Source organism: Vigna unguiculata, chromosome 3, assembly GCF_037176805.1.
Source record: "Vigna unguiculata cultivar grain cowpea cultivar isolate G323 ecotype 2 chromosome 3, ASM3717680v1, whole genome shotgun sequence".
Taxonomy (NCBI): Eukaryota; Viridiplantae; Streptophyta; class Magnoliopsida; order Fabales; family Fabaceae; genus Vigna; species Vigna unguiculata.
Genome location: NC_140794.1, coordinates 9050992 through 9071563, shown reverse-complemented (window position 1 = coordinate 9071563; position 20572 = coordinate 9050992). Strand labels below are relative to the sequence as shown.

The 20572-nt window shown below is 28.2% G+C and overlaps 2 protein-coding genes across 4 annotated transcripts; both read right to left on the bottom strand.

The window, feature by feature from the left end:
• Window positions 1-1677: 1677 nt before the first annotated feature.
• On the bottom strand, window positions 1678-5001 carry LOC114177450 (uncharacterized). Of its 3 annotated transcripts, none has more exons than XM_028062787.2 (3): window positions 4854-5001; window positions 2809-2967; window positions 1678-2217 (listed from the first exon to the last, which is right to left on the bottom strand). In XM_028062787.2, the coding sequence occupies exons 1-3, from the start codon at window positions 4863-4865 to the stop codon at window positions 1960-1962; spliced, it is 429 nt and encodes a 142-aa protein (XP_027918588.1). In that variant the 5' UTR covers window positions 4866-5001; the 3' UTR covers window positions 1678-1959. The 3 variants fall into 3 exon arrangements, with proteins under 3 accessions (XP_027918588.1, XP_085527084.1, XP_027918589.1); XM_085670958.1 differs by lacking the exon at window positions 4854-5001 and adding an exon at window positions 4692-4803 and having other exon boundaries at window positions 2809-2981; XM_028062788.2 differs by lacking the exon at window positions 4854-5001 and adding an exon at window positions 3188-3939.
• A 13147-nt stretch (window positions 5002-18148) lies between these two features.
• LOC114178976 (uncharacterized) lies at window positions 18149-19484 on the bottom strand. Its single transcript, XM_028065143.2, has one exon. The coding sequence runs from the start codon at window positions 19415-19417 to the stop codon at window positions 18437-18439; it is 981 nt and encodes a 326-aa protein (XP_027920944.1). The 5' UTR covers window positions 19418-19484; the 3' UTR covers window positions 18149-18436.
• Between the last annotated feature and the right edge of the window lie 1088 nt (window positions 19485-20572).

The window sequence follows — 20572 nt, the reverse complement described above, 5'->3', positions numbered from 1 at the left end:
AAGTAATTGAAGTAAATTCATCCATTCACTTTTATGAATTATTAATAACTTATTTGTTACTTTCTAAATATTTAATTCACCATATGCATTTAATGAATCAAAATTAATTCAATTATGTTTTTTTAATATCTTTTAAAATTTGAAAATCAGATCAATGATATTTGAAATATCATTAATTCTGTCTTAATTAAGTTTTTTTTTTTTTTTTACAATCTCAATTATGGTATCATTGAATTGGTTTTAGTAGATTTACCATTGACTTTACCTCTATTGAAATATTGTAAATTTAATTTTATTCAAAGCGTTGATAACTTACTCAATAGATATTCTTGGTTCAGTCTTAATGAATAATTGTTGAATTAATCGTAGTTAAGATATCATTGGCTATGGTTGGATCATCTTTGGCTTAATCAGAACCAATATATCAGCTCAACTTTGTCAATGCATCTTTAACTAAAATTTAAATGAATAAGTATATAAATGAATTTTTCTATCCTATTCCCTACAAAAATTAAATAAAATGTATCTTATCCATTAAATTTGTCTCCCCTATTTATAATAATCGTGGGACATTTTTGGTAAAATAGTTAGATTTAAAAAAATAATAATTAAATCACTCAAATTTAATATATTTATAAGAAAAATTATACTTTTATTTCTATATCATGACTCTCATCTTTTACTCCTTGATGTAATTTAATGAGTTATTGATTTTTTTTTTTTAAAAAAATGACAATAGTACATTAATCAATGTTCTATATTAAGACACATCAAAAAGTAAATGATAAAAATAAATAAAATAGAAATTATAATACCGTCGTCATATTTATAATGGGAAGAACCAAACAATGCAAATTAAAGTTTTATTGGATTTCTAAATTTGGGTCTAAAAAATTTAGCCTATTCAACCCGGCCCAATCGACGAGGCTTCAGTGGCAAACTTGATTTCTTTTTTTTTTTTTTTATAAATTTAACTGTATTTCTGAGAATTTTTATATTGAATGTTTAATTTTACCTTTAGGCTTTACTTATTTTTAATTAGAATCAATCATACCTAATAAATATATAAAGTTGGGTTGGACAAATAATTGTAGTCCCAAAGAAATTTGGGTTGGCTGATTCTGATTTCACACTTTGACAAAAAAAAAATTACAAATTTTAAGTAAACATAATAATGGTTGAATATGTTGAATAAGTAATACCTAGAATAAGATATCATAATTATACTTTGTTGAGTTTAGATAATAAATATAAGTAATTTATAATGATAAAATATATTCATTTCAATTATTTCAATTATTTCCTTGACTAAATGAAATCCAGTTTCTTTGTTGAGCTTTTTTTTTATTATATTCTGTTGAGCACTAAAAATACAATATTTTGATATTTTAAAGATAATTTTAATATGTTTTAAAATTTTAAAATTAATAGTCGTGTGTTTTAAAAACACAAATAGCAGAGAAAAATCGGTATAAAATCCAAACTCCCACAAAAATTGCAACTATACGAGAGTCTTGATGGATGGTGAGAGGGGTGTGAAAAAATTGGGACTTGTGAACTAAGACTTCACGAGAATCTCTAATGGAGTCATAATTTTGCTGCTAATGTATTACTTTTGTGATTTGCTTCACTCGCCGATTAATCAACATCTATGTAATTATGCACACGATACCCACGTTCGGAACACAAACTTTTACAACTAACTCAAAATTAAAGTTTGCAAGATCACAAGAACTACAAAACAGTTTCTTGGGTATGCAAAGATAGAATGCTGCTAAAACAACAGAATAATAAAATACACAAAACAAGACTCCATTTTCTATTCTACTTTGGAATAAAACAAAGTTACCACAACAGAGAAATTTGTGAAAGTTTAAATGGATGATTTAAGCCAAAGAAAAATCATTGTTGTTAATTTTTACTAGAGAGAAGGAAAGTGAATGTGTTGATCATCACGTGCTAGTTACTTGAACTTTTCTTACTTTTGCTGATCTTGAAAAGGGCTTCAAGTAGTATAGGTATACAAATGCCACGAGACATTTCTTCTTCTTTTACTTCAGAGGTATCATCAGAAGTGGAACCCTTTGTTAATGTTTTCTCCTCCTTTTCTTCTATTCTCAATGAGTTTGGAAAGTACAAGCGTCCCTTTTCTCCTGCTCTCAGCCCAATGAGATGCCCAAGAGATACACTGTTGTCTTGAAAGAAAGATGCTGTGGACTGGTTTTTCCAACACAAGAACATAGTTAAAACTGCTGAATTCAGGACCTTGGTGGGGACAATTTTCATATCTTTTCTTTAATCAACCCTTTTCATTATTAACTAAAAACACATGATTGAGTATGGGTTTAGGGGTTGCAAAAAGGTAAAAAATGATTTCTCTTGTAGTTTTCCCTAGATGAGAGGGTACATTTTTGCCTACCCTCAACTATATGTAGGTCCTCCTATGCCTCTGAGGATATCTATATGAAGCACATTACTTTGGGAAACTGGTAGTTCTCACTTTGAAAGTTACATGCATTGACTCAATGCTAGAAGTGTAAACCAGTATTCTGGTAAGTTCATGGCACACATGGTTTACACAGAATTCTTTTCCATAACAACATACACTCTATTAATTGTTGCTTTGAAATAAGTGGTTAATGTGTTCATTTGTGTACATACACTCTGATCAGAAGTACAGTTCCCTTAGATAGTTGAACTTTAGCTATGAACTTCTGTTGTTTTTTCCTACTAATGAAATGGGAAAAACCCTTATATCAAATCAACAGAGAGAAAGAAAGAAAAATAGGATCAGTGAATTGAAATTACCTCAGTATCAAGGTTGGAGGATGAGAATGAGGAAAAACTGGTAGATGGAATGTGCATTGAGTGTGGCTCTACTGGAGCAGCTGGAAGTGATTCTGCATCTCTAAGTCTTGTATTCAAAAAGCCAAGACCAAATGGCCATCCAATAGGCATTTCATCGTTCTGAGAATTTTTGCCAAGAAAAAAAGTAGCAACATAAGAAACACAAATCAAGTTCAAAAGAAGTACCTGATGAAAAATTTAGTACAATTTATAGCAAAAGTAGCATCAGCAGAACAGTCACAAGAGTTCACAAACACTGGTACTGAATCGGAGATGTTGAGATATGTATAGCAAAATATTATGGTACAACAACAGAGAGATAGAGCAATACTGAAATTACCATTGGTGACCAAGTTCAGCAAGTGTAAGTGTTATGAGAATCTTTCAGAAATTCTGAACATTGCATAACTGTTCTATACTATTATCCTCCTTGTGGTACTAATTCTATTCTGCTTCAATCTTGTTTATATGACAATGTTGTTCTTCCCTTTCAAAGATGTAAGGAAAGAAAATAAATTGATCCACAGATCCGGTAGAAAAGAAGATCATAAAATCTATTTTCAAATGACTAAAAGGCCTACAAATCTGTCAGAAGAATCATCTACATAGATGAGGTTGGTAAAATATAGTGTCATTAGATTCTAAAACCAACACAATTTGTTGAGACCACCTTTTGGTCTCATGTCAGACAGCAAACTCTGTCACCGACCATTTATGAATCTTCTAGTTGTATTACAGAGGGCTAATTATTTGGCCAACTAAAGGCTATTTTTTGGTTTTCTAACGGCACAAACTCTTCTACCACAGAGGCATGGCTAATTAAACCTTTCTGAATAATTTTCATTTAATTGGTGTTCATTTAAAAACAATGTGAATTGAATGGGCTCATTTCTCCAGAAATTTCTCAGATCTGTTTGCCACACTCACCGTACCCTTTTTAAAAAATATTTTGCTCCTTTTCGATTTCGGATTTGGCCCACATCATGTGGCTTTGCTAGATTTCCTTATCTTGTTACATACTATATGAAATGAAAAGAATAGTTGGTCAAAATGATACATGAAGGTTTATGTTTACTGATAATTGTTCCAGTGAGAAAGACATTCATTTAAGAGAAACTGTGTTCCTACACCATCTAGTTTATCATTTTAAGCTAAAAATTTAAAATTGGACCTACCTTTTTCCCTGGCTTTAACTCTTCAAGTTGCCAAAATTATGAAATAGTAATCTTCCGGACAGGACCATCAACATTTGTTACCCCATTTTCTGCTTCTAGTAAATGACATGTTGGCATCACCAAGACTATCTTTCAGATCAAATCACATTCTTACAACGAAGTTCGGACAACAAACATTGATGGGTTTTAATGAAATGTTAGTTCGTATACTCACTGTTCTCACAACTACTACTTACATTACGCTCCTAACTAATGGGGTCATTTCTTCATGTCAGTCCATCTGAAAAGTACAAATTTTACAGTACACACATTCATCACACTCCATACACATTCTTCTCTTTTCATTCTACTCATACACACAACTGCATTATGCTCAACGTTTCTTCACCCAATAATTTCATGAAAATAACTCCAACTTCACATAACACCAGAAATTCAGTTCCCAGTTCCCAGTTCCATCACTTGCAAGATTATTAACTATTATAAGAAAACAGAAACAAACATGTGCCTTACGAACTGATTACTCTCTAATTCAACGAATCAAGAGACTGCATACTGAGAAAAAAAAAAAACCATCCTCACAGAGATAAAGAAAAACCCAGAGATCCAGAATCAATTACAATTCAAACACTTCAAAGTTCATAACACACCCAGAAAAAAAAAAAAGAATTGTTCTTTTGGGGTGCATAAAAACAATCAACTGAAAAAACAAAGGGAGTGGTAAGAGAAATGGTGAATGGTAGAAGAAGATGGAGGAAGAAGACATAATATGATGTCATGAGGTTGCAATTTGTGCAGAAGAATAACAAAAGGGCACTGAATTATTATTACCTCTGAAACCATGTTGTGTCAGTTGCCTCTACCGAGAAATTGATGACAAAATGATGATCACGGAGAAAAAACTAAATTTTGTATTGGAGAGAAACCAAATGAGAATATACGTGTCTCCTAACTAGTGTAATAGTATCCTTCCTTAAACGTTAGACATTTAAGACTCCAGGGCCCACATCGCCTGTGGAACATTGCTTGAGTTAAAGATGAATTTTGCGCACCAAATTTGTTACTTATAAATTGATCATGTTCCAGAAACTAATCATAAATGTTATGTACTTTGATCAATGGATGGAAACAAATTGTTAATAATTTACAATTTTTTTCTATTAACGTAGTTTAGTATGCAAGATTTAGAGTAAAACTTCTGGAGTAAACATATGTACGTTCTTTTACCTTGTTCACCATTTTGAGTAAATAATACCAAAAATAAATAAGAAATAGTAATTTAAAGAAAATAGTTAAACATTTTGATCTTCAATCTGATGATTATAACCATTTAGTACATGAATTGAAATTGGGACTGGTAACTACTTTGGCCCCAGATACATTAATGTAATATTTTCATAAAGACAAAATTATATTTTATGATGAAAGTGACGAATTATATCTAATGTTTGGATAGAGACCAAATTGATTATCTAGGGAACTAAATTAATTGATAGTTGAAAAAGTCAATAACCAAATTGTTCTTTTCCGTAATATCAAGAATTATATCATATTGATTGGTAGTTGTCACGGTCAGAAACTTTAATTTGTTTCTTTTATAATGTCAAATTCTAGAATCAATTGCAAATATTAAAGTAATACTCACCTTTTAAAATGAATTGTATTGTTATATTTACCACCACGTTTTAAAGTTTTAACTATTAACAATCATATTATTAGTAAGGTTTAAAAAAAATATATTCAATAATGGTCATGTGTTTCTAAATAGTCTTATATTATAAGTGGAATATAAGAATAATTTAATTTTTATTTTTTATTTTTAAGATATGTTCTGTAGATAAAGTTGAATTTGAAACACTAAAATAACAATATTTTAAGTCAATATTGTTAAATAATAAATTTTAAATCTAATTCAATTTTATATTATTTATATAATACAAAATTGTTTTATCTCTAATCAATGTGAAAATTTTAAGACATCGTCCTCATGTTGACATATATACATTCATCTCAAGCATAATGGACTTTAAGGCATGATTTTCATACTATATTATGAAGTAGACTTTAAATCTAATTCAATTTACAAAATTGGATTGTAAGACGATGTTTGCACCCACTTTTAAATATATGTATACAAAATTTGTATTAACAGATAATATGTTGTTTTTCTATATTATCTTATACACGACAAGTCCACAAATTAATTATTGGAAGATGTTGAGACTTTCTCAAATTGACATTTCATCATGAGCTTTGTTTGAGAACAGAAAAATCATCCTTATAAACTAATTTAGGTAATAAGGTAACCCATTTTACTTGTTCAATTGGTAGATTATTGTAATGATATATGCATGCATGACTTTCCATTAGAAAGACTTTTATGTATAGATTTGTCTAAATCGATCACTAAGATGAACTTTGAACTCTGATATTATTTGTGAATCTTTTTAAGAAAATATTTGTTGAAAATATACAAAACCAATTAGACCTGAATTCATTCACATAAGAGATCAACATTATCTTTAACAAAAAAATCTTCATAGAATGAACTTATAAGTCTTCTTTTTTATATAGTATTCAACTTTCTGATTGTAATAAATGTGATACTTAAATTCACATTTGAATTTTTAACAATTTCCAATTATAAGTTGAATTTTTAATATTTTTAAAATGAAATTTTCTACTTTAAAATACCAATGTTTAGCTATGTAAAATGAATGTTTATAAAATGATCGTGCTAAATGAGTTACAATTTTAAATTTAATTAGTTTATAAATAAGTTAAGTACCATCTGATCTAACGTAAATTATTTAGCTTAATTTTGTTTGTGATATTATGATACACAAGTTTGAGCATTTTTTTTTTAATTAAAGTCACTTTCAACATTAAAAGTGACTAAAGTAAGTGTTTCATCTAATTTTTGTGAATCTTATAATTCAACCTACATATAACCTTTTTAATTTTTATTCCCCTTTCTTTATGTTGATATGAAAAGTCTTTTCCTATATAACTTTTTTCTTTTTCAAAAATTATAAGCAGCATTGTCTATACCAGCAAGGCTAACCATTACTCTCCATAATAAACATTTTTTTAAAATGGTGATTAATATTAATCAACCTTATTAGCTTGTCACTTAACCACCAAACGAATGTATGTGGTTGATAAATATGTGTCAAATTTAGTTTATATGATATATTTTTCTTACTTTTTATATATTTAATATAAACCAATTAATTAAGGTCAACTATTAATCTATTGTTTAACTGTGTAATTTACCAATCCGTTATTTTGATCAGTTCAATAACAAATTTAATTTTTAAAACTATGTCATTCTGAAAATCTAAGGATAAAATTGTTTATCAATCATTTAACGCTAATAAAGAAATTTTCATTTTAAATAAGAAAAAAAAGTCAACTCATCACAAATTTAAAATCATCAATGATTTTTTTTTTTATAAATTAACTAAAATGATTAAAAGTGAATTTCTCGCATGCTAATTATAAACACAAATTAGGATAAATTATAAATTGGAATACTAGCGTCTATGTTAAAAGATAAAATAAAAACCTCTTGCAGATATTTTTATATGTACTAACTACAACAATTGAAGTTTGGGCAAATAAATATAGGTATAATTAGTCGCATAGTACCCAGTTTGGTGCTGAAGTTTCTAATTGGTACCCGGTTTTAAAAAAGTCTCAATTACATACCCAAATTAGTTTAAGTGCACCAATTTAGTCCATTTCAGTTGACGCCGTTAGAAAGGTTAACGTTGACTGATACTGGTTGGTCTCTAAATTTAATTTGGAACACGTGGTGATTAAAATTTAATGACGTGGAAATATGGGGAAGAATATTAAATATGTCTTGTAATGAAAAAATAAAAAAAAGGGTGAGAAGTTAAAAAGAAGTCGTAGAAGCATGTGATGAAGACGTGAAATTGGGAAAGGTGAGGCAGGGGAGACGAAGTGGTGGACGATTCTTCGCGAAGTGCTGGAGAAATTGAAGGCGCATTTCGAACACTGAAGTGGAGATTTGAGAGCTACTTGTCGGCCATTGTTAACGAAAGGTTGGTATTGTGTTTTTTTCTGATTTTGTGATTAGGGTTCTGATGTTAGGGTTGTTTTTTGTGAAATTTTGTTGATTTATGTGTTTAGGCGCAGCCTGGAAGGCTTCCACATCCACCCCTAAATTCATTGTTTCATCCTGTGAACATTTAAACATAGTGGTCTGATAAGCAAAGCCCCAAATCGGTAAGACTAAGACCACAATTTTTCTCCTTCAAAGAAGATAAGGAAAGAAGAATAGAGTAAACCTCATCATCTTCTAGCAGCTTCATGATAGACGGGTCCATGGCGATTTCACTGCACGTGTAATCTCTGTTGCTCTACTTAACCAAAACAAACTCAGAAATTCACACCATATCTTAGCTCATAAGAGGAAGCAAACAAACTTAAATGGCATCATGCCACCATGGGTGCGAGTATGAGACCTAGGCCTAGCATCCTAATCTGCAATTCTATAGCAGCAATAGATACAACAAAAGTACTAATGCAAAAGGGTATATTGATGAAGAAGAAACTGGATTAGGACAGAAGATATCGGAGGAAGAAGACAATGAAAATGGGGGCAAATCTCCTTTAAATGTAAATACCACGTGGAACACTGTACAATTATAAATTCAACCAGTCATGTCATTATTTGACACGTATCCCTTCTGCACTGCTACCTCACCACTTTCTAAACGCCGTTTCGAAACATTTAACGGTTTGGACTAAATTGGTGCACTTAAACTAATTTGGGTACGTAATTGAGACTTTTTTAAAACTGGGTACCAATTAGAAATTTCAGCACCAAACTGGGTACTATGCGACTAATTATACCATAAATATATTAGTTCTATACAACTGAATGGAATAACTTATATTTTTTTTATGCTTGGATCTTTATCATTCTCTATTTATATCGAACAATAGATAACACCATTCTTTCATCTTTAGTAAAATTCTGGGTGCGAGTTTGTCTATGTATATTTTTTAAAATTAATGGTTTTTTGGTAATTTTAGTTTGAATATTTATTAAAAGTTTTAATAATCCTAATCAAAATAATTCAAATATTATAAATTAAAATATAAAATATAAATAGAAAAGGTTTTATTGTCTAATTAAATATTAATAATTTTTTATTTTTTTCTTTATCCCTTGTAAACATTTATGTTGTTCTCCTAAGTAGTCATGTTTCTCTCTCAGTCCTTTTCAAATAACCTTTCTAAATTAATTTCTAATCATCTTAAATGAAACTATCAATATTTGAAAGAAAATTATATTATAATTTAAATTGTTGATTTATAAACTACATATCTCTTTCAATTTTGCCTTCTTTTATTCCTATTCAGAAATTGAATAATCATTAAAAAATATAAATCATTAAGAAACCGAAATCACAATTTAAAATACAATTGATGTATCCAAAGATATTTTGCTTACTACTAACTTGAATTATATAAAAACAGTTATGGACATTGCAGATGAATTATAGAATTCACACAACATATTTAATTATGTACATATAGTAAAACTAAACAACTATAAAATAAAACCAAAAAAAAAATTGTGTAAAAATATAACCCACTAATTAAAAAAATATATATAATAAAAACTATTATATGAAGATAACTAAAATATATTTTTAAAATTCAAACCCATAAAACGAACTTTGAGTAGAGGATAATGAGTTATAACATTTATCTAGAGATTGTTGATTGTGGAATCCATGCACATGGCTACAGAAGTTTTATCTGCATTCGGTGTCTCCTATTTGTGGGACGAATTATATAAATATGTGAAAATGAATTGCCCAATTGATTATTATTATTATTTATTATTTATTATTATTATATCCGACACCTATGACTATATACTGTGATGAAAGGGAATGACACATAAAGACACAAACTTATTGTCAGTTTGTCTATGACCATATTAAGATCTTCCTTCCTTCGTCTGTATGTAATGAACTGTTTATTACTATTATCAGAAAGGTATTCCACTAATATTATTAAAGCTCTTTATTTTTATTAAAAGAATTATTGAATAACAATAATTTCGAAGACAAAAAATAATTAATTAATATATTAAATAATTTTGATATCAATTTATAAAATAAGGTATCTAAAATAATTTTTCTTATAAATAAAAAATTATAATTGATTTATGAATTAGAATTTAAATTGGTTTCTAACATTAACTTCCAATGTTTTAAATATCAAGAACTTAGTGTCTAAATTAGTCTTTAATTTTTAGAGAATAATTTAGACACTAATTGTTGGTATTTTGATTCTAATTTATAAATCAATTATAATTTTTTATTTATCTTAGAGACTATGTAGATACCAATAATTTTTAATTTATAAATTGGTATCTAGATTATTCACTATAATGATTAATTATTTTTTGTCTTTAAAATTAGTTACTATTAGTGATTTTCTTATACACACTACAAAAAAATGCATCATTAACAACTATTTTAGTGACTCAATTCGTCCTTTTGACTTGAGTCGATTAAGCTTAACTTTCTTTCAAATTAATTCAATTGAGCCTTTAGTTTAAGCAAACTTGATTGAGTCTTTAGTTTAAACTGACTCAGCTCGACTTGAGTGAAGTGAAATGAATGAAAATGAGTAAAGTTTTAAATTTCTTATATTTTTGTGGATATTTGAAGTTTTTCTATTTTATTATTTTGAGATGCCTTTTAAAGTTTCTTAAATTTCAATTTATTTCTGATTAGTTTATCCAAATAAGTTATTTTAATGCAAAAGATTTTAAATTCTTCAAATAAATTAATTATTTTTCTAAATTAACTCATTCAAACATAATATTAGTTTTTTAGATTTGAAGAACGGGAATTTCACTGAGGAAAACTATTCTCCTTAAAATTAAGTGAGAACTTTTATCTAGATAATTTGGTTTGTGAAAATTCTTAAAATTAATAGAGAATAACTGAATTGAGGATAAATTCTTCTTGTTTATGATATTGTTTTGATTTTATATGTAATTTGAATTCTTTTGTAACCCAAAATTATTGTATATATGAACAATAATTATACAATTTCACAGAAACGGGGAATTTTGGATTAAATATGTTTTGTTAATTATTGATATTGTATTAGTGAATTGTTTTGTAGGTTTATGAATAAGTTTTGGATACTATATATGGTATATCAGGGTTTTTTTGAATGAAAATATAAAATTATTTAAATTGTAGTTTTTGTTGATAAGTTCATCAAATGAATATGTTTAAAGATTTTGATGACGAAGACTTTGACCTTGTAGGTATGTTATAAGCTTTTATGATCGAATGAGTGCACTTCATACATATAAGAAAGGTTTGATATGTACACTAATTAACCACAATTTTTATAAAATGTTCAAAGGTTTTCGAGACTGTTTAAAAATATTTCATGGACAAAATAATTAATTATCCATTGCAATAATGGTAAGTTGGATAATTGATTATCATTAATAATAATTGATTATAGTTTGGTCACCATAAATTATTCTAAAACATCACTTTAATTGATAATTAATTATCTTCTTACATAACTAAGTGTTGATGGTTCATGTTTTTTTTAAATCACTTCTTTCATTGTTCACTTTTATAAATAATTAATTAGGACTTTAATTGTTTAAAATTGACTATTGCATGACTTGCATTAATGAATTGTCATTTACAATAATCAATTATCATTCTTAAACGTTTAACACTACTACTTGTGCAAAGAATCAATTAAGTGAAAACATAATTGATTATATTGTTTCAATTGTGTTTTAAAAAAAGAAACGTAAAATAAAACAATCAATTATTACTTAATATAATTAATTAAGTCATATTTAATATGCTTTTGTAAAAGGTTTCGTGGGTTTCTCTTAAAATACATGAATTACTTTCAAAAATTATCCCTTACAAACATTCAAAACTAATTCCTCAAGAAGTTTTAAATTTTGTGAAAAGGATACTCAATAAGATCAATTTCAAGGTTTTTATATTGATTTTCTTACTTCCAAATAACATCATGTTAAACATCACTATGAACTTTGATATCTCATGTTGATACTTCAAAGTCCATCAATCATTTGTCATCACGATTTTGGATTCTCTATTGAGTTTTTTTGGTGTTATTTCTATATTGTATCTCCATAATACACTGATTACCACTAATTTTGATGTTTTAAAATATATTAAAAAGATATTTAAAATGCCAACACAATGTATTTTTAATGCTTAGCAGAGAGTAACATCAAAAAAACCAATAGAGAATCTGAACTCTTGTCATCAATGAAAATTTATTAAAAAAATAAAGTAAAAGAATACAAAGCATAAGGAACCACACTAAATTCATGATAAACATTACACTTCACGAAACATGGACAAACTATACCTATTATAAAAAATATATAAATCTAAATAAATATATGGAGGTAAAACATTAAATCATTTATATTGTTTTTTATGAACTACATGTATGCTTACAAAAATGTAAACACCGACGTCATCTTCCTATGTTAAAACTCATTAATTTACATTTTTGTGATCAAGTGAGCATATATATTGTTAATTAGTGACCAATTTAAATACTAAATCTTTTTATAACTAATGTTGGAGACTAGTTCCTGATCAACTCACAATCCAATTATATATTTTTATTTATAATAGTGACTATTTAAATATGAATAATTTTTAGCTTATAAATTAATATTTAAATTAGTTATTATAATAATTAAATATTTTTTCTCTAAAATTAATTAATGTTTAGATATTTTCTTGAAAAATTAAAGTATTATAAGCTCATTTCTAATAGTATCCGAAAAACTTAAATAATTTAGTAAAATAAGTTTATTTACTAAGTACAATCCTATTTTAGTTAAACATTTTTGTAACCAAAGGAAATAAAATAAATTAGTTGAAAAGACTCATCAAATACACTTTATTTTACATTTCTTTTAGTGCACTTTTGCACCACGTGGACATGTGATTCTCTTCCTCATTTCCAATGGATCCAACATCATTTGATTTATGTGTTAAGAATAGTTGGTATAAAATGCCTCAAATCTTAATTATGTTGATCATGACCACTCTTTTAGGGTTCTCATTAATATCTCATACTTATACTAATTTGTTCATAAATAAGATGGTTGAGTAGAAGTAATCACAAATGGATGGTCAAATTTGAATGTGGTTGGTAACTTAACTTTCAATTCAAAACACCATTTTTTACAGATTACATATATATGGTTGATGTGTTAATGATTGTATGGTTTTGATGTTTCTTAAATATTTAATAGGTGATTTCAAGCTTTCTTTTAGATTGTATGTTAAAATTAACAATGATATGTGATATATTATTTATTTTAGAGTTTGAGGATCTTTATTTTAAAAAATTACTTTGATAAATTTAGGAAAAACATGTTTATTTCTTTTAATGTAAGTTTTTAACGAGAATTTTAGGCGTACTTTATTTTAATTAATTTTTTATCATGTATACTAAAAATAAGTTGAAATTCGGAATTGTAAAAATGATTGTAATTTATTTCTTATAAGTAAGGAATAAAAATATCATGAGCAAATTAATCTCTTTTATTACTAAATGAACTTTTTAATCATGATTTATTTTTCTTAAAAAGAGAGATATTTTAGGTTAAAGAAAGTAACTAATATCATTTTCTCATTGATATTGCATTATTTATCAATTACTTCATTTAAAAATTTATCAATATTTGGAAGTTATTTAACACATATAATTTTATTATTTTATCTTTACATAATTATAATACATATATCTATAACTTTAGTAAATGAAGTTTTACTTTTGGTGTAGAAAAATTCTTACTAAATTTATTTTTTAAATAATCATTAAACAGTTTCTAGTTTTCAAACTTAACCTTTTTTTAATTAAAATATCTGTTTATAGTAAACAAAATATTTACAAAATAAATAAAAATATCTACAATAAAATTATAATAAAACATTTATATTTATATTTATATTTATAATTATAATAATAACTTTATTATTTTTATTGTCATAAAAAAATAAACACACATATACATACCATATATATTTTGACATAAACGTTTTAAAAATTTGTTAGTGTTCATCCAGTGTCACGTTAGTGTAAAAATTAGAATATTATTTTAGGCTTAATGAATAGCGATAAAAATCGCAGGGCCATTGCTTTCTGCACCTCCATATTGTTTTCTGTAGGATGAAATCATCATTTTATTTTTAATTAACAAAATTAATAAAAATTTTAATTCTATTTTAAATTCAGAAATATATTTTGGATTATATAATCTAAAACATGTATTTTATTTTCGAATTTTGAATTGTATAATTCAAAAAATTTCTAGGTTATATAATTAAGAATGCATTTCAAAAATAATACATTCTAATTTGGAATGTACTTTTTAATCTAAAAATATATACTAAATTATAAATTTAAAATATATTTAGAAAAAAATTTGGAAATACATTTCCCTGGAAATACATTTAAAATTTATAAACAAATCTTATATCTAATAAAAATAAGACTTTCAAGTTGCTTATAGATCATTGAAACAAGAACATGATTTTTGAGAAAAATCTAAAGAGACAAAATACATAAGAATTACAAGCTTATGATGGATCTCTAGGTTGCCTAGAAGAACAAAAAACTTAACAAAATCACTGATAAAATTTCTGAAATCTTTCTGGACAGCGGAGGCCATCGGAGGAGGAGGCGAGAGTGTAATTTGGAATCTAACATAAATTTTGCATACAAGATTTTATAATTGAAAATGTAAAATTTGTATTTTGAATTATACAAGAACATAAGTTTTATATTTCAGTTTATATAATTCGAAATATAAATTTTATGTACAATAAAAATTTAAATTACTCATAAGCATATAAGTGATATTCAAAAAATATTGAGAAGGCAGGAAGAAAATATCGAAATACAGGAAGCAATTGATGGACTGCAGACTAAGTTGGGCCTTCATCATAAGCATAGCAGAACAAGAGTCCATATTCTTCTCAATTCTCTTCCTGCTCCTTATTTTTCATCTTTCAATTTTTAATGAAAATTGAAATTAGTTTTTCTTGAAAATTTTGAATAAATTTAATCTCTCATATTTAGAAATGTGTGAATTTAGTCCTTTAAATCAATATTTTTTAAATTTATTTAATATTTTAAACGCTTTTCTCAGTTAACATTAATGCAAAAATGTGTAAAACGGTGTAAACAAACAAAAATAATATAATAAAATGTGATTGAAACGTCAAATAAACTTAATAAAATTTGATTAAAAAGATTAAATTCATGCATTTAGAGAATTGAAGAACTAAATTGATTCCCGATTTTTAAAAGAGATTACTTTCAATTCTCACCAAAAGATGAAAGATTAAAAACATATTTAATCCTTCAAAATATGACAACTTAAATTGTTTTTTTTTTCAGATTTCTTTTACATCATAATGATTATAATATCATTAATAATAAAAAATTAAATGATAAATAATATGACTATTAATTAAGAAAAATAATAAGATAGTATTGACTTGTTTTTAATTTAAATAATAACATGTTTAAAAAATTGTTTTATCCTATTTTTTTTAATATTTCTCTTCGATCAAATAATGTTATGAGCATAAAATAAAATCTTACTAAATTGTTTTTACTAAATTTTTACCTTTTTTTCTGAACCAAATAATTTTTTTTGAATTTTTTTCTTTATTTTTATTTTCACTTATTTCTTTTCTCCTCTGCATTTTTTTAATCTCCCAGGCATACCCTAAGTATACCCTAGCTTGTGCCTTAATAAAACATGTCAAAGCCTAGCGTATCAGGGACCTAAGTTGGTGGCAAGAAAAGTTAATTAGCACCAGTTTTAACTTATTAAACAAACAATTAAATATCATTTGGTTTCAACAATCTTAATTAAAAATATCTTTCTTTTTGAATATTTTTTATTAATACTTCATATCATGACTAACAAGGAGTAACTGAAAATGTAATTCATCAAAATAAAAATGTTTTAAAAAAATAATATGATAAGTTTATTTAATATATTTAATTCAAAATTTGAAAAAAAAAGGTTCGAATACTAAAATGGTAATCAATATTTAAGTTTATCATATTAAGCATGTCAAATAAATATAAACATGAACTCTAAAATAAATCTTCTAATGACATAACTAAAGTACGATAAAAGGACGTAAACTAATTTTATTTTATTTTTTAAATTTTAATTTTTTTCATAACTTTAAGTAACAACGATTTATATTTTTGAAAACTAAAATGTTTATTTACCCAAAAAATTATCAAAACACTATTATGCATTATAATATATATAATTTCGATAATAAGTATTGATATAAGTCTCATAATACATAATAAAAACTATGTAACATTTCTTTGACCTTGAATATTTTAATCATAATATTTTGATATTTTATGAGAAATGTGAAACAACTATACTGAAAGGTTTTTAAAAAATTAACACCTATTTGTGAAGGTTATTTAATTGATGCCGTGTATGGTTATTACCATGCATTGGGTGTCCCCTGGTGTGCCTCAAAGGAGTTAGGTGTTTTAGGTTATCCATCAATTAATCTAAACCTAACACTTTCAACTGCCCTCTTTCCCTTTATCTCTCATAACATGCACTATCCCAATTAAGAAAATTGGTACATGCTATGCAAATACAAATTCACTTTTAGTGTAGTAGGTAATAGGAATGAAAAGGAAAAAATAAAACAAAACTATGCCAAGCAAATGTTTGCAAATTTATGAATACTATTATTGTCAAAGAAAGACAAATTCTTGTAGCATTCTACACTGTATGTATAGGCAAAATAGCTCAGACTTTGCATTTACTTTGCTTCCTAGTGTGCTCCAAGTGTTTGTGGAAAGTTTCTTCCCTCGTCAATTATTTAAGGAAATCCAAGCGGCAAGTGAAGTAGTCTTTCTCTGGCCAAGTTTTAAATATTCAAACCATAACAACCTTTGGAATAAATAAAGTACAAACTAGCACAAGCAACCACTTTCTTTTTTTCCCACACCCCCAATCACGGAGGAAACAAAGCGTAATCGATTCGGTTGAAAATTTACTCCATTTATTATTATTATGCCTCTCCACACCCAACCAACAAAAGTTAATATTGCATCTCCACAAACCCAAATTCACAACAACTCCACCTTTATACACCTTAAACTACAAATTGACTTCAGTTTATTTATGTCCAAAGACTGTGGCAAAGGGTGATCTATTCCTCTCTACTGTTTTCTGTCTCTCAGAAGTCACCGTTGAAGTGAATCAATAACTGTAGTTATCAAGAGGTTGAGGTTGTAGTTCACCTTATGTAAGTTTGAAGAGTTTTCTACTATTAGAAAAATTGTTGCAAAATGGGAGTTTTCTACTTTTCTACCAATGACATAGATGCCATTGGCTACAACTACAGTGCATAACTAATCCACCAAGAAACAGTGATTGGTGCATAGTTTCCAATGAGGAAGCTCTAATCTTGTTTTGCATCATTGGCATGGAACTGACAAGTGCTGATTCTAGGTAGCTTGTATAGGTTATGGCTAAATACCAAAAGAGATATTACTCCAATTAAGCTGAAGTTTTTTTAATTTAAATGGAAAAGAACCTTGAAGAAGATTGATTGATACTCTACAAACTGTCATGTAAAATATTTTCTTGATGAGTTAGTGTATGTATGTTATTTAGCAGACACGGTCTTATCAGATTAGCAGCATATCAGCATCTAAAGGAGAGTGATTTAGAAGTCTGAATTAATGTTATTCATTGCTAATCATTGACTTCGTTTTGTCCATTGTGGTGAAAAAGGAAAGGTATAACAAAATGATGTTTATCACTCAATTTCAACAGTGTGGTGCCCCTGTCACTGTTTGAAAATGGTATCTGTGATCATCTATGTTGGTAGGTAAGGCCAGTTGGACCACCAAAGAAGGTTTAAAATTAGTAAATTATGTTTCCTTTTATTGGTCTATATTCTCTTTCTCCTTCTCCTTAATCCTTGTGTTGCATTGCACCGGTTTAAAGAGAAAAACAACACAGAAGATTGTTTAAAAGCGAGAAACCACAACATGTTCATAGCAAAAGTTACATATGCTTTGATACTACATGCCATATTCCCGAATCATTACATAGACTGTGCAATTCCAAAAGCAAGATTTAATAAGATTACCACCAAGTAAAAACCCCTAATAACTTATTCTACTACCCTTTAACACTTTTTGTAATTTATAATGTAAAGCACAGTAAAACATCGATCATCATCCACACCCACCGTGAATACTCCAAATCAAAAGAAAAATCAACTCTTCACTGTCACACTGATGACTGAAGCTCAAGGCTCAAACTCCTCCTGGTCATCTTCAAACTGCTCCTGGTTCTGATAACCTTCCATGGAGTTCTTATTCTCATAGGAGTTCACATTGTTGTTGCCAAAGTAACCCCTGTTGTTGTACCATTGCTCGGAGTTCACTCCCCTGGATGAACCACCATACTGTGTTGGGTTGTTGTACTTCTCAGAGTTCACATCATAAAAGTATTTTCCACCTTCCATGAACCTCGTATCACTTAAACCCTGCCTCTCCCCGTTGTTGACGGCTTTAGTTTTGTAGTACCTGTTGTTGGCAGCATCGTTGTTGTTATTGTTGTAGTAATATCTCTCATTGGCAGCATTGTCGTTGTTGTTGTAGTATCTCTCATTAGCAGCATTGTGGTTGTTGTTGCTGTTGTAATATCTGTCATTGGCAGCATTGTCGTTGCTGTTTTGATTTCCCTCTGCATCCTTGCTGTTGTAGAAGTAGTTGTTGTTGTTGTTGTTCTGATTTTCCATGGAGGTGTATCCTCCTTCTGCAAACTTTGTGTCACTGAGTTGATTCTGCTTTTGAAAAGCATCCTTGCCGCTGTAGAAGTAGGTGTTGAAAGAAGTGGCGGTGGGTGTGGTTTCACTCAGTTCATTTTGGTTGGTGTTATAGGCATCTTTCTTGAAGCTGTGGAAGTTGTTGGCGTTTTCCTCCTCAGTTGTGGTGGTTTTGTATGGCTTGAAGGTGGTGGGAGTGGTGTTGGGAGGGTGCAGACCAGTCTCATGACCATAGAGGCCATAGCTGTTTTCTGTTTCTGGCATGAACACTGGTTGTTGCTGTTGTTGTTGTTCTGGCTTGTTAAGTGAGCCTTCATTGTTTTCAAGCTCTGTCTGTTTGAGGTTGTTGGTGAGAGGGGTGACTTTGCTGAAGAACTGGCTTTCTCTGGCATTAAGTTGGAGGGAGAAGAAAAGGGTTGTTAAGAAGAGGAAAGGAATGAGTTTTGAGATGGGAGCCATTGGAGAGTGTGAAAGAGAGCAAGATGGTGTGGACAGTGTATAGTGATGATGAGTAGTTTTGGTTGTGGAAGTTTGATTATATAGAGAGAGGGTCTTCAACCTATCCTTCTACCCTCTTTACTTTTCCACTTATCTAAGTGCACATTGTAGAAAGCTTTTTGTGATGGTTGTGGTCCCACATCGGGGAACTTTAGCTTATTGAAATGGGCTCATATTATATTAGTCTCAGCCGGACACTAGAGTGAGGGTTTTTGTTTATTTTTTGTTATTGTAAGGCAACATCATTATTAATATTTTCGGCCAAAAATCCTGGCTTTCTTGCTAGGGTTGTGCTCAACATTTTGTATCATATTTCGTTACTTCTAAGCAATCCAATGTTGATTAGAGTTGTATCATTGAATGCACAAATGCAAATACTAAGTGGAATGAATAATATGTAAATCAGTCAGCATATATGGTAAGATTGTTAGCTTTTATTTAAAAAGTAACCATTATAAATTGTTTTATAAAATGAAAATGGTCAGAAGAGCCAACAGAGCCATAAATCCCATTTGATCTGTCTCTGAGGGTTGAGGAATACTTTGCATATTGCGACACTCTTTACATACATATTTTCTTGATTATATGTGTTTAAAAAGTGTAAAAAAAAAAAAAAAGTTTTTGAACCTTATGATTACTTATATTCTTTTATAAGTATTACTCTACAGTGTATTCCGTAGATTCCTGCCTCTTATCTCTTACTACTGCTTTTCTGTTTTGCCTACACTGTTTTCTTATTTTTCTGTTTTTAATGGATAACATACAGCCATTTCTAGGCTCCGATTACAAATCAGCTCTAACTGCTGTTGAAAAAATTACAAACTCTCCTCCTGTAGGTTATAAAAAACCTACTTCAGAAGTAGACCCTGTACACACAGTCCTTATAGAACAAAATAACACTATAATAGCTCTTCTAGAAGAAGTTTCTAGAAAATTGAATCATATGATTGATTCTACTAAAAAGACGAACTTGTCCAAAGACATAGATGGTCTTATAAAGCAAGTATCAAAACTATCTTTAGGGACACATACACATATAAAAGCAACTCCTAAAAATTCACAGAAATTTATCAAAGTTACAACTAAAAAAGATTCAAAAGCTGCAAGTACCAACGC